Here is a 14,769-nt window from a genome sequence, read left to right on the forward strand (position 1 = left end):
AGTACTTTATTCATTTTCAGCTCTTTTTTTTCCCTTCTCTGCGAAATGTGTTAGTTGCACTATTCATAACAACTGTCTAAGACCAATCCAACTGATAATCTACATATTATTATCTGATTATCATCTTTCAAAGCCATCAATATCTTGTACAAGCACAGGTAACTCTGTCCACCAAGATTTATACAAGTATATCCTAATTGCAAGTGCAGCAAAACTACCACTAAACTTTCAGACCGAAAATGTCATACACCGTAGCTGCAAGTAGTCTGCAACTAATAGTCATTCCAAGAGTATGGAAACTTGATGATAACTGGGGATTGACAACAGTAAGATAAGATACAACAAATAAGCAAGATGGAATAGACTAGGAGGACCTGAAAATTTATGTTTCGGTTATTCAGTTACTTTTACAATGTTGTCATATATTCAAATTCAACCCGGGTTACAAATTCATGAATTAATATTACAAATTAACTCAAAACAGTTAAAAGGGCATAAATTAGTAGAAAAACAGAAATTTCTCATTCTATTGCACATACAAGCTATAAATTTCTTGAGAGCCGTAAGAGATTTGTGAGCATTTTAACCAAAATCACCTACTCTGTCATGGCTTGTCCTTAACTGTTAGCTTCCTCAACATTGGACTGAAGATGCGTGGCATTGGCATTACTCTCTAGCTTGGACACCGCCTCTGGTCCACACAACCTCGTCAACTCTTCCTGTTAGTCGGATTAAAAGGATAACCAACAGTATTTAGGACAGAATGAAGAGGATACTCGAGAATGTGAGGGAAAATGAGATGAGCATACAAGAATATAGAGGGGTGAGGAAAAAGATATTGAAGTAGTGCTTACCTTTATCGAATTATTCTCCGAGGTAAGCTTCTCACATTCCTCAGAGAGCTTTCGCATCTCCTCTTTGAGTGCATGATTCTCATTGCTCAATGTCTCTACCCTCTGTTGTAGCTCTTCACACTCAGCCTGTGAAGCATGAGAGGCATAAGACAATACGACTAATAAAACTTAACTTTACATTCTAGCTAGTCCAAGCGTTGGACCAATCAAATAGTGAAAGTGGTCGGTCATAGTCACAGTTTAAGCTCAATGTTTGTATGCTCACAGTAAGGTGAGTCTTTCCCCTGGGTCAGTTCCATGAAAAGCCTTGCTTCTGAGTTTATAGCACAAAATCTGTTGGACAAACTACAGTCCACAAAGAAGAACAGTGATCGGCTGTTTTTTCCTAAATTTCCACAAAAACAAAAACAAGTTGCTCCTTGTTTCTCAGTAATAATTTTAAGTACACTTTCCATCCCTATATAATTGAGTCCTGATCAGTTTGGCAGGAACACATAGCATGCTACTTTTGCACTTGGGAGAATTGACTGCAATAGGGGATCATATTAACTGCAAGAACAATGTGAATTTCTCATTTTCTCTCTTGTTGTTTTCCTCTTTTTAGGTGGATGGCTAGCTACACCAGTTACTCCATCTCAGTCAAATATCCTATACAATTAAGCCCACCAATAAAACTAATGATTCTGGATTCTCTTGGCAATATTTTTTTGGTTTAGAAGTTGGGTATAGAGTGTTTAGAGAGAGAGAGAGAGCATGTGCGTGTGTTTTTGTGTGCACGACAAGTACAGATGGGAATTTTAATAATACTCTCTTAGTCCTAATTTGTTAAGTCATTAATATTTGGGTAGTCAAACAAATTTTCCCGTGATTAGGGCACTTTCAACCATTAAATAATTTTAACTACCAGAATTATACTTTATATACAGTTTTCAAATATGTAAGTTTTAGTTAAAAAAGTAAAAGAAAACAATATTCTATTTCAGAGCTAAAAATAAACGAGTTGAACAACCAACACCATTTGTTTCTTGGAGAAGGGAGTACTAAAAGTTAGAAAATAAAAAATCTCAAACTCAATAGAAAATTTTAGACCACCATCCAACCAACTTCGGAAAGTGAAGAAAAAGTAGTTGCCTCATACTTTACATAAAGATATATATTAAGACTCTTATGTAATCTCAAATTAATTGAACATTATTTTATGTGTAACCTCGTTGGTATTATTACTTTGGGCATCTGTCGGAAGTGGTACAGTCTCTCCTCCGGTAACCTCTAAGTCACGAGTTCAAAGGAGAAATAACCACTTTGCAGAAATGCAAAGGGAAGGCTACATATGATATACATCAACTCTCCAACTACAATTGGTGTAACGACCTGACCGGTCGTTTTGAGCTTTAGCGTTCCGTTCGGTGGTTTAAGGTCTTGAGAAGCTTCATTTGGAGAGAAGCTTCATTCGGGCGATTCGGAATTGATTTGGAAGAATGATCCTTGTTTTAGAAGCTTAAGTAGTAAGAATTGACCGGAGTTTGACTTTCGGATAGACGACTCTTGAATGGTATTTTAGGGAGAGGAAGGCTCGGGACCTGAATCGAGTGAGGTGCATCAAAGACGAAGACGGTAAGGTATTGGTGGAAGAGGCGTGTATCAGGCGTAGATGGCATGAGTACTTCCATAGACTCTTGAACGAGGAAGGGGATAGGAACATCGTGCTGGGTGAGTTGGAGAACTCAGAGAGTCAGAGAGATTTTGGGTTTTGTAGGCGTATTAGGTGTGAGGAGGTTGATGTGGCTATATGGAAGATGTGCAGGGGTAAGGCGACTGGGGCCAACGAGATCCAGTGGAATTTTGGAAAGAAGCGGGTAGGGTAGGCTTGGAGTGGCATACTAGCTTGTTTAACGTTATTTTCAAGACGAAGAAGATGCCCGAAGATTAGAGGTGGAGTTTGATGATTCCGTTGTACAAAAACAAAGGTGATATCCAGAACTGCAACAACTATAGGGGTATCAAGTTGCTGAGTTACACTATGAAAGTCTGGGAGAGGGTGGTGGAGAAGAGAGTGAAGACAAGCGTATCTATATCTGAGAACCAGTTTGGATTTATGTCGGGACGGTCAACCACAGAAGTCATTCACCTTGTGAGACGATTGGTGGAGCAGTATAGGGAGAGGAAAAAGGACTTGCACATGGTGTTCATTAACCTTGAGAAGGCTTATGACAAAGTCCCGAGGGAGGTGCTATGGAGGTGTTTGGAGGTTAGCGGAGTCCCGGTAGCGTACATTAGGGTGATTAAGGACATGTACAAAGGCGCTAAGACTCGGATGAGGACTGCGGGAGGAGACTCGGAACATTTCCGAGTGGAGATGGGGTTGCATCAAGGATCAACCCTTAGCCCGTTTTTGTTTGCCCTAGCGTTGGATGTCCTGACACGTCACATACAAGGGGTGGAGGGGTTGCCATGGTGCATTTTATTTGCTGATAACATAGTACTGATTGATGAGACGCGAGGGGGTGTTAACGTTAGGTTGGAAGTTTGGAGACAGGCGCCGGAATCCAAAGGCTTCAAGTTGAGTAGGTCAAAAACTGAATACTTGGAGTGCAAGCTCAGTGAAGAGAGGCATGAAGAAGAAGTAGAAGTAAAGATTGATACTTAAGTCATTCCCACAAGAGATAGTTCAAGTATCTTGGGTATATAATCCAAGGGAATGGGGAAATTAACGAGGATGTTACTCACCGCATTGGAGCGGGTTGGATGAGGTAGAAGCTAGCTTCAGGGGTTTTATGTGACAAGAATGTACCGCCTAGACTTAAGGGAAAATTTTACAGGGGTGGTTAAACCAGCTATGTTGTATGGAACTGAGTGTTGGCCTGTTAAGAAGTCTCATGTCCAAAAGATGAGCGTAGCAGAAATGAGAATGTTGAGATGGATGTGTGGTCATACCAGGAAAGACAAGATTACGAATGAAGTTATTAGGGACAAAGTGGGAGTGACATCCGTGGAAGCCAAGTTACGGGTATCGAGGTTGCGATGGTTTGGGCATGTGAAGAGGAGAGATATAGATGCCCCAGTCAGGAGGTGTGAGAGGTGGACCATGGCGGGCTTGACGAAGGGCAGGGGTATGCCTAAGAAGAATTGGGGAGAGGTGATTAGGCACGACATGTCGGTGTTTCACCTAACCGAGGACATGACTAGCGACAGGAAGGCGTGGAGGTCGAGGATTAAGGTGGTGGGTTGACAGGTAGTTGCGAGTTTTTCATAGGTTCACCAGTAGTACTAGTAATATTCGTGTTGTGGGTTGAAAGTTACTTCCTTCTAGTTTGTTATTGTATCTGGTACTTTGCAACCACGTCCTTTGTTTTTGTAAATTGCTACTGAGATTGTTGCTCTCTGATTGTTACTATTTGATGCTACTTTTTCGCCCTTTTTATTGGATATTGTTTCTCCCTAATGGTTACAATTTGATGCTACTTTTCTCCTCTTTTCTTATCGCCTTTCTCCCCCCTCTTTCCTCCTTTTCTTCTCCCCTATTCTTCCTTTCCACCTTCTCTTGAGCCGAGGGTCTATCGGAAACAACCTTTCTACCTCTCCATGTAGGGGCAAGGTCTGCGTGCTCACTACTCTCCCCAGACCCCGCCCGTAGGATTATACTGGGTATGTTGTTGTTGTTGTTGACTCTGGAATGGTATTTTGTGATTCCAATAGCCTCGTATGATGATTTTGTACTTAGGCGTATGTACGGATTTGGATTTGTAAGTCCGTAGGTCAATTTGATGCCTTTTAGCGAAAGTTAGAAAGTTGAAGGTTTGGATGGTTGAAAGGTTTAACCGGAAGTTGACTTTGTTGATATCAGGTTCGGATTGTGGTTCTGGAGTTGGTATAGTTTCATTATGTCATTTGGGATTTGCATGTAAAATTTGAGGTCATTCCGAGTTGATTTGATATAGTTCGGCGTGAGTTGTAGAAGTTGAAAGTTCATTAGTTGATTGGGCTTGAATTGAGGTGCGATTCGTATTTTTGATGTTGTTTGGCGTGATTTGAGGCCCCGAGTAGGTCCGCGTTATGTTTTGGGATTGGTTGGTGTGATCGGACGGGGCCCCGTGGGACCTGGATGTGTTTCAGATGAGTTTCGGGCCATTTCACCCATGTTTGGAGTTGTTGATTTTCCGGTGTTTCAGTTGTTCTTCGCGATCGCAAAGATGAAGTCGTGATCGCGTAGTGATTCTTGGAGCTAGGTGATTTTGTTCATCGCGGACGCGATAGTGGATACGCGTTCACGAAGGTTTCAGCAGGTTGTTGTCCGCGTTCGCATCATTGGTTCTGTGTTCGCGCAAGGAAGTTGGGGGCTAGAGGAAACTACTCATCGCGTTCGCGATATGTTGGACATGTTAGCGAAGGTTGGCCTTATTGTTCATCGCGCTCGCAGGGTATGTGCCGCGAACACGTAGCTTATTTTCTCTGGGCAGTGAAGTTGTGTTTCACGATTACGAAACTTTTTCCACGATGGCGAAAAGGAACCCCTGGGCAGACTATATAATACTCTATTTCAAGGGCTTTTGTTATTTTATCACTTTTTGAGTTAGAGCTCGGATTTGGGCTATTTGCGAGGGGATTTTCACGTTTTGGATTGGGGTAAGCATTCTTGACTTGGATTTGGTTATATTAGCATTCTTGACTTGGATTTGGTTATTTCATGATTTTATCCTTGTTTTTATCATTTAATTGATGATTTGAATTAGAGAAATTGGAGATTTTAGTAAAAACTTTCTAGAACACAAAATGATTTAAAGGCCGATTTGAGCTCAGAATTAGATGATTTTGGTATGGTTGGACTCGTATCGGAATGTGTATTCGGATTTTGTCGGGTTCCGAGGTGCAGTCCCAAGGTTGACTTTTTGGGTTGACTTTTTGATTCTTGTTCAAGATCGAAGCTTTATTATCTAGAATTGTTTCTTATGGCTTTTATTTATGATACTAAGTTATTTTGGCTAGATTCGAGCCGTCCGGAGGTTGTTTCACATGGGGAGGACTTTTTCGAGTATTGATTTAACTTCTTTGAGGTAAGTATCTTGCCTAACTTTGTATGATTAAACTATCCCGTAGGATTTGGTCTAATTACACTATTTGAATTATGGTACATGAGGTGACGAGTGTGTACCCGGGCTTATATGTGGAAATTGACCGATTTGGACTCTTAGGTTACTTTATGTATCTAGTTAGAATTGTTATTACTTGTTACATCTTTCATTGTTGAATTCATTATTATATGCTTAGATTGTAGTCGTTATTCATGCTCTATCTTTCATTGTCGAGTTTACTCTTATATGTCTTAATTGAAGTCACTATTACATGCTATATCTTTCATTGTCAAGTTCATTCTTATATGCTTTAACCGAAGTTGTTAGTACATGTTCTATCTTTCATTGTCGAGTTACTCTTATATTTATTTAATTGAGGTTGTTAGTATACGTCATGCCTTTCATTGTTAAGTTCATGCTTAAGCAAGAAATTAAAGTTGAAGTTATTGAGAGCTATCAACCTGTTTTAGTTGAAGTTGTTTTATGGAGTATCCTTGTTGAGTTAATTCCCGTTTCATTTTGTTGTTTCTTGAGATTCTTATAGACATTGTGGTTAAGCCGTGGGCTATGTGTTGTGGTAACATTGGTATTGTTGATTTTGGCAACATTGTGACCTATGGGTACGTGTAGTACGAGTTGGTATGTCATGTTGTGATGTTGGCACATGTGGATTTGTTGTGATGGTTGATTGGTGCTATGCAGAGCATAAGGATGGCATTTCACTGTTGTTGATTGAGCGGAGTGATACGGGTGGCTATTAATCTATTGTCTGGTCGGATTAATACGGGTGGCTATTAATATACTGTCTGGGCGGAGAAATACGGGTGGCTATTGTGTTTATTGTTTGGGCGGAGCGATACGGGTGGCTAATACGATATTGTCGGTGCCGTGAGATAAGGGTGGCTATGTCAGGGTTGATACGTGATGGCTTGGGGGCATATTAATGATGACATGCGTGTGATGGTATGGTTTACCTTGTGTGGGTTATGCACAGTATGTGACTTATTGTGTTGCTTCTTATTAACTACTCGATATCTTTGATATTACTTGTTGACTAGGATCGCAATAGTACACTCGCACATGCATACACTGTAACATGTCATTTATACCAATTCAGGAGTATGAAACTTGAAAATTCATTGATCATGCATATGTATTCTTGTATATCTGCTTTCATTGTGATATTGGGCCTGTGACCATGCCGGGCGGATTGTGATAGTGAGCCTGTGACCATGCTTGGCGGATTGAGATATTGGCACGTGAGTTGTTCGTGCGGCTGTGATCGATAATGTGGGCACGAGGGGCCATGTCTATATGATTCGTGATTTGGGACTCGTGGCTTGTGGTTATGAGGTGTGGTACCTCGGGGTGTTTCTGTGGTAATCATTGTGTTAGGTCGGCTTGATTATTTGATTGTTATTTGTTTTTCTTGTTTGGTCTCACTGGTACTTTAACGGTGTTCTAATTACTTTACTGTTTTACCACATGTTTATTCCTTGTTGCCATTTACTATTTCTTGCTCCCATTATTAGCTTTATGCTGATATACTGCATGGGTTATTATGTCTAGTAGGTGTCCTGACTTGTACTTCATCACTACTCTACCGAGGTTAGTCTTGATACTTACTAGGTACCAATTAGTGTGTACTGAAGCTACACTTATGCACATTTTTGTGCAGATCCAGGTGTTGGAAACTGTGGACCCAAGCAATGTTAGCTTCCCTGATCGTGAGGATTAAAGGTAGAGCCGCTCGATCGCCGCAGTCCCTTGGAGTCCTTTTCCTTTTGTTTGTACTGTTAATTCACTATCCGAACAATATTGTATTTTGTTTTGAGTTATTTTATGTACTCAGTAGAGTTCGTGACCCTGTACTACCTAGTCTTGAGGATCTAGATTGTTGTGATTATTGTCGTGTAGGCTTGTATCACCTTTATTTCGGTATTTATATTAAATTTTGCTTTAGAAATATCATGTTAATTTGTTTAACTGTTGTAATTGATCGGCTTACCTAGTTGTAGAGACTAGGTGCCATCACAATCCTTAAGGTGAGATTTTGGGTTGTGACAATTGGCACTAGCTGGGGAGCAATTCATGTGCTAGGTTAAGGTAAGTCAAAAAATAATAATGCTACAATTTTACAGATCCATCAATTTTGTTTAAGAATTGCCCTTTTGGCTTGTGAAAACATTGGATATTGGTGCCTCTACTTTGATTTGTTCTATTCAACAGTAAAAGATGGCCTTCTTTTCTCTATTTGATCCGTTCCAAGAATTCTAACACAGTTTAATATCCATCTAGGAAAAATGAAATTATTTTCAGAACTTCCATTGACGTTGGTTCAGGTTGCCACACATCTAATGACAATGAAACTGTCATTAGATGTTAATCAGACTGAGTGCTACAGACGGATTAGCGAGAGGAGGAATGAAAATGATTGACGCAGGAGCTCCTATAAGTGTTCCGATCAGTGGAGGGACTCAGCACGAATTTTTAACGTGCTTGGAAGACTTTTTATATTAGACTAGTATTAGTTAGTGACCCCAACTTAGTGAGCCCTTCCTTCCGTGACGAACGGTTGGCATCGTACCTATATTATATCTATGGACCGAGGAGAAAAGGGGATTAGCAGGTTGAGGAGTGTATTGCTCCTCGTTTCCCCCCCCCCCCCCCCTCCACCATAGATAAAATACACCAATTTATTACCCAAAAAGAAGAACTAAAGCCCAGTGCTGGACCCAAAAAACCCAGTCCCTCGAAGAGATGGACGAGAAACAATATTTGTGACAAATAACTCAAACCTGTTTGCGTAATCTTGACCTCCTAGCTGATTCTCGATTTGATTGCTTTCTCTTTTGCCTTTTAAGTTCACGTTCATCCTATGAAGAAGGGTTATAAAGCACTTATCAACAAAAAGGTGAAGATAATAACAAGGGTACAATCCCATTATTGACAGCACACATATTGAGATACAAATAAAAATAACAACAAAAGCAACGATCACTTTTTGAAATGTGTAAACATTCCTTCAGATTCCCACAAAGTTACTGAGATACAGCAAACTAGCAAGATAAAGACACAAAGATATAGAGCTGCCAAAATATGGAACCATAACTAAAAAGTTAATGATAAGGAAGTTGAAACCAAGTTCAGTTTCTTGCGACCAAATTTCAACCCTTACTCAGGTTTAAATTTTATAAATTTAATTTAAGAGATATTTGGGCAAATATGGTCCTACAAACAGGCAAGTTTATTACAAAAGAATGAACCGGTTGTTTCTTTAAAAGTTCTCCGGCAGAACAATACTGTATGTTTCAAGATTATAATTGCTGAAAGAACTTCTGCACTTCTGGTCAGTAACTAGCCATCAGTTATTTTAGGACCAACCAAAACATCAGAAGACCTGTAAAAACCCGGACTTAAGCTCGAACGCTCTCCAGATCACTATCTAGGTTTAGATCTTTCTCTATCCCCTTTGAATATCATAGTTTCCCCGAACCATCGTTTTTGTTAGATAGTTACTTGACCTTATTAAATATATGGATATAAGTATTATATGTAGTAGTGTCACTCATTGGTTAAATGTAAGATGCCTATAAATAGGTTTGTCTTGTATTACCTTATTATCAACTCATCAACACACCTCTCATTTCCTCACGATTCAATATTTTGTTGAGTAAACATGAATTCTGAATGTCAAGTTACACCAGAAACAATGAGTCTTATTGAACAATATCTTCAAATACCCCTAATGACCGTATGCAACAAAGAAAAGGGAGTACATTTTGTGCTTTTAATCACACAAGCGGCTAGAGGAATTAATTTGATAAGATATTGGCACTATGTACAGAGCACAAAAGTAACACGATCAACTGTGCATTTGTTTGTTTCAGAAAATTGAATGAAGGACAAAAAAAAAATCTACCTGAATCCATTCACGTCCTATCCCAGGAGCTGGTGCGACACCAGATTGATTTGATCGCATTTTAATCATTCCAGGACCGGCAGATGATGCATTCCACAAATCCATTCCGATATTCAGATTAGTTGCAGGCATAGCAACCGGATTCCCTGTTGCAGGATTGTTCTGAGAACTGGCTCCTGATAATTGACAATCACATAAACCTATTTAATAAAACGAATAAGGCATAATTAAGGAGCAGACAAGCCACACAAGTTACCATTTGCAAGCATTAGATCAAAGTTTCTACTCTTGTTTGCAGAAAATTCCTGAGATAATAAAACAAGAAAAAACAGTCTTAACTAGCAGTTGATAGGGAACATACATGACACCAATATATTTTAAGTAAACTATGAAACTCTTTAAGTTAAATCGGAGTGCATACATGGTTATCATTTTCATCATTTGCATCTGATGAACCTTCACTTCCGCTTTCAGCACTATTCAAGAGAATATATTAAGTCAGATGTACAAGGACACATCCAAAAGAAGAACAATTTAAAGGGAAGTGAGATTAAAATGAGTCAAAAGACAAAATTTAACAATAAATCCACATGAAAAGACCTTCTTGTGGCACCGTCATTTCCAGAACCTGAAGTCGCTTTCCCACTTTCTCCTGCCTTGCCACCTGTATATCCCTTTAATTTTTTGCTTGTACTCTGGTCCTTGGGATCAGGTGCCTTACTATCTGATTCTGGATTTGCCTGCAGTGGGTTTGGAGTCTACCAAAAGGACATGAACGATATTAATAAGATAGAGGCATTTGAGGGGAAAAATTATTCACAGAAAAGTTATACATGAGTGACTCTCTTTCATCAGCTTTCAAATTGATAGTAACCGAATAACAAAAGGACTGGTTACCATGGGCATATTAGGATGAGCATAAACTCCAGCAGGAGGATATAAAGCTGGATATGGGACTGGAGCACCATAAGGAGGCATAAGCGGATGCTGAAATATCATGCAATAAAGTGTAAGTACATTAAAAAAGTTCCGAGTTTTATACTTTATATAGTAAAAAAAAGTTACAACGTGCCGTAAAAAAAGAACTATATAAATTAGTGAATGAAAAGTCAATCACCTGGCCTCCCCACATGTATGGATGGGGAGTAGGACTAGCAACAGTTGGGGAAAAGAAGGGAGGTGCAGCTCCAGCACCATAATAAGCCTAAACCGGAAAAAATAGAGCTTAAGAATTAAAAATTCGTCATCTTAATGTTGATGTGGTGCACTTGACAATGATTAATCACGAAAGAAATTCATTATCAACCTGCATAGAACTTGACCAATCGGGATATGAAGGTGTAGCTTGTGTCTCCTGAAAATCAAACAAATGGAAAACTTCTGAATAGCGAGCCACAAAACAGAGAGTTAAGGAGAGTGACACTAAAATTTATATAAGCACGTATTGCGTGTAAATCTATGGACTAAGAGTAAAGGAAAATGACCTGAGTTGAAGTAGCTTTTGAAGGCTTTGCAGGAGTGCTTTCTTCCCCAGCCCCCATTAGGTGTCGATTCAATAGTCAATTACCCACGTTTATTTGATGATCCAGAAGATATGTACTCAATTAAAAGCTAGATGTACCTGAAAGTAGGAGAAAATAATGGAAAAAGAAGCTAGGAATCTTTTGTTTTTATCTCTACATATTACTCCAGTCATTGTCATATGGAATAACTACAAAGGTTTCAAGACCGAACAACCATCCTTATGGCATGAATGGAATTTTATGTTTCAAAAATTATATTTCAATATATAAAGCTGTGGCGAGGTCATTTTCTTGCCACCAACAAAAGAAGCTGTCAAGTTTTCATCTCTGTTGCTTATACCAAAGAAGATGAACTACAAAAATGTAAAATAGTATCAAGAAGGAGACTGCAAAAGGACGAAACATGATGTATATGTATCGAGGAGACAATTGTAGTCCTGCAACAGTTATTTTGGCTTTGAAAGCAATCTATTATTTACATTGCAACCTATGAGGAATCTCATTGAGCATAGAACACATACCATATTCAGAAAAGTAACTAACATCAAGATACTATAAGTAATACTTAACTGTCTTACAAGGTAGGATTCTCCCCACAAGAAAAAATGTAAGATTGTCAAGCCAAAAGAATTTGAAGATAAATTACACCAAAAGATTTGTTTAGATTATCAAGATCGAAAAGCTAAAGCCTTTCCTTAACCAAGAGATCTTTCTTATGTATTCGGTGCTTTGGAAGAATTAGCGACTTATTATACTCTCTTTTGTTCCTTTGTCAAAGAATGACTGCATGAATAACAAAAAGCTGATCCTGCACATAACATTGACCGGAAAACACCTTTTCTATATTATTTCTTGATGTGAATACTTTCTTTTATTAATTGAAGGGTTTTTCTTAAACTTATATGCAGCATTTCCAAGTATCCTCTACATCAAGAAACAAAAGCAGAAAGAACATTTGTGCAAGCATACAACTCCTCCAGTCAGAAACAAATCTCAGATTGGAATTTGAACTTTCTCCCATCAGGTTGTATTATAAAAAGCCAGTCTAACCGTAGTATTTTATTTCTTACAAACCAAGGTTCATCAATTATTTTCTTGCTCTCAACTCTAAGAATTTTTTAAGATGCCCTTATTCTTGCAAGTAAAAATTGTGATATTTAAAGCAAAGCAATAGCAACACATTTTCTACTAAGGGATAATTTAAGATGACTTGCCCACCTTTCCTTTTAAAGCATTCGCAACACACTGTCGACTTAAAACAATAGAATACTTAACTTCTTCCTCAAAAAAAGGTAAGTATCAAGTTTTCCAAAAAAACTACCCACTTTATGTCCCCTGTCCATACAACATTATATATTCTAGTCTAATTTAAGAACGTTCATTACTGAACATACAACAACATAGCCATTGTGATCCCACAAGTGGGGTTTGAGGAGGGTAGAGTGTACGCAGACCTTACCCCTACCTTGTTGAGGTTGAGAGACTGTTTTCGATAGAACCTCGGCTCAAGAAAAGCATTTTCAAAACAGGTTTGAAAAATACAAGAGTAAAGAAGCAACGTTCATTATTGAACATGACAAAGTAAAATGGCAGGACAATATCAGTCTCCATACAAATGTTAAATATCATAAAGGAAAAATGAGAGAATTTTCTGCTAATATTACGTAATTCAAGGTTGAAATAAGTTTTCCAATAAGAATAATGATGATGCTGATAATAATAATAATAATAATAATAATAATAATAATAATAATAATAATAATAATAAAAAAAATAAAAAAAATAGAAAAAAAAAGAAAGATGGGTTGTGAATTGCCAGCCTAATGTATACATTGTTAAATGCAGTGATAAAATCATAAAAGCAATTGCAGCTCCATATATCACCAAAATTTTCCAGTTTTGTACACTGAACCGATCTTAATGCCTGATAACAAAACTACGACTCATATTTCTGCTCAATGGAAAGCCCTAATCATGGGAAGGAAAAACATGACTTGTACATCATCCATCATATGATGTGTTAAATGTCAAAAGATCCTTCTTAACTTGTCCCGCAAACTAAAGACTTTCTTCACCTATAGAACCAATCTAGTCTAGACTTTTATTGACTACTCCCTAGACAAGATAGGGAAAGGATTTTCATGGCAAAAGAATTATCTGTTGCTAATAGAAGATTCATATTTCATCTATCTAGCAGCAACAAATAGCTATACTTGAAAAACCGAGAGCACAAACAAAGGAGTTTAACTTCTATACACTGTTTTTTATTACTATTAGGTCATAAAAACGAGTAACCCTCAATAGATAACATAAAAGTAAGACAGCTTATGCTACAACAGCTTAAAATACATAGTGTAAAAATTCTTTTAACTTTGTTTGTGTACTTAAGATAAATCCCAAAGGTAATTATGTTTCCTTCCTTAAAAGCACTATAATGAATGAATGTTTATTTCTCTCGCTCTCTCTCTCATGTGCAACTAACTATATGGCTAATGAAGTCTCTCAATGTAAAATTACCGTTTAGTTTCTAGGGGCCTTACATGAAAGAACAAAGGACAAAAGAGGAAAAGTTCACTTAACCCCCCATAGAATAGTTCAATTACATATAATCTGAATTTTAGGCAAGAAAGGTTTCAAACATACGCAATAATTTTGCTAATACAGACAGAAGAATTGGCTGTTCTTTTGTCAATTAAGCTACTAAACTTCCAACAATATATGCAAAGAATCTTTTGGGCCCAGTCAAATTTACTCTACAATATACAAACCAATTTTGAAGCTCAAATTGGAATCATAACAGAGAACACGTGGACAAATTCAAACGAAACGGCTAAAATTAGGAAGACCCCAAGTCTGAGAATTGTGGAAAACAACAACATATACAGTGTAAACTACTATATTCATAAAATAACCATAATAATTCAGTAGTTGTCTGTGTTTATGTGTTTTATGGAAAACTCTTAAGACAAAAACAAACAAAAAAAAACATAGAAATACGAAGTGAAAGAAAAGAGGGAAGAGGGAAGGACTGACCTGGGTGTCTGAAAGAGAGGGGGTGTGAGTGTGAGGTGGAACAAAGGAGAGTCCAACTCGGATAGACAGTCGATGTTGTTTTTTCCTTTCTTTCTTTCTTTTTTTTGTTTCGTTTCTAGTTCCTTCTTTGGTTGGTGTTAATGTGTGAAAGTACTAAAGAGCGAAAAACGGGAACTTTCCCTATCTTCATCAGAAGATCTAACGGTTAGGAGACTTTGGACGATTAACTTGTCCTAAATCTTAACACTAATTTAAAGTTTATTAATTATTGACAGTTGCTTCAGATTTATCCCCATAATAAATAATAACACGCATTCTGGTCCGAACACACTACTCTTTTGGCAAGACGTAATTGTTGTAGAGGCTGA

The 14,769-nt window shown here is 38.0% G+C and overlaps 1 protein-coding gene across 3 annotated transcripts; it reads right to left on the minus strand.

Moving 5' to 3' along the window:
- Nucleotides 1–334: 334 nt before the first annotated feature.
- LOC107822867 (G-box-binding factor 1) lies at nt 335–14,557 on the minus strand. 3 transcript variants are annotated; one of them, XM_016649443.2, is made up of 12 exons: nt 14,402–14,557; nt 11,330–11,466; nt 11,152–11,199; nt 10,963–11,049; nt 10,743–10,832; nt 10,446–10,603; nt 10,267–10,321; nt 10,102–10,150; nt 9,846–10,021; nt 8,722–8,799; nt 855–980; nt 335–719 (listed from the first exon to the last, which is right to left on the minus strand). In XM_016649443.2, exons 2-12 carry the CDS (start codon nt 11,384–11,386, stop codon nt 618–620), a joined length of 1,026 nt encoding a protein of 341 aa, XP_016504929.2. In that variant the 5' UTR covers nt 11,387–11,466; nt 14,402–14,557; the 3' UTR covers nt 335–617. The 3 variants fall into 3 exon arrangements, with proteins under 3 accessions (XP_016504929.2, XP_075105619.1, XP_075105618.1); XM_075249518.1 differs by having other exon boundaries at nt 9,846–9,991; nt 14,402–14,538; XM_075249517.1 differs by lacking the exon at nt 14,402–14,557 and adding an exon at nt 13,944–14,384 and having other exon boundaries at nt 11,330–12,685.
- Between the last annotated feature and the right edge of the window lie 212 nt (nt 14,558–14,769).

This window comes from Nicotiana tabacum, chromosome 3 (assembly GCF_000715075.1).
Source record: "Nicotiana tabacum cultivar K326 chromosome 3, ASM71507v2, whole genome shotgun sequence".
Lineage (NCBI taxonomy): Eukaryota > Viridiplantae > Streptophyta > Magnoliopsida > Solanales > Solanaceae > Nicotiana > Nicotiana tabacum.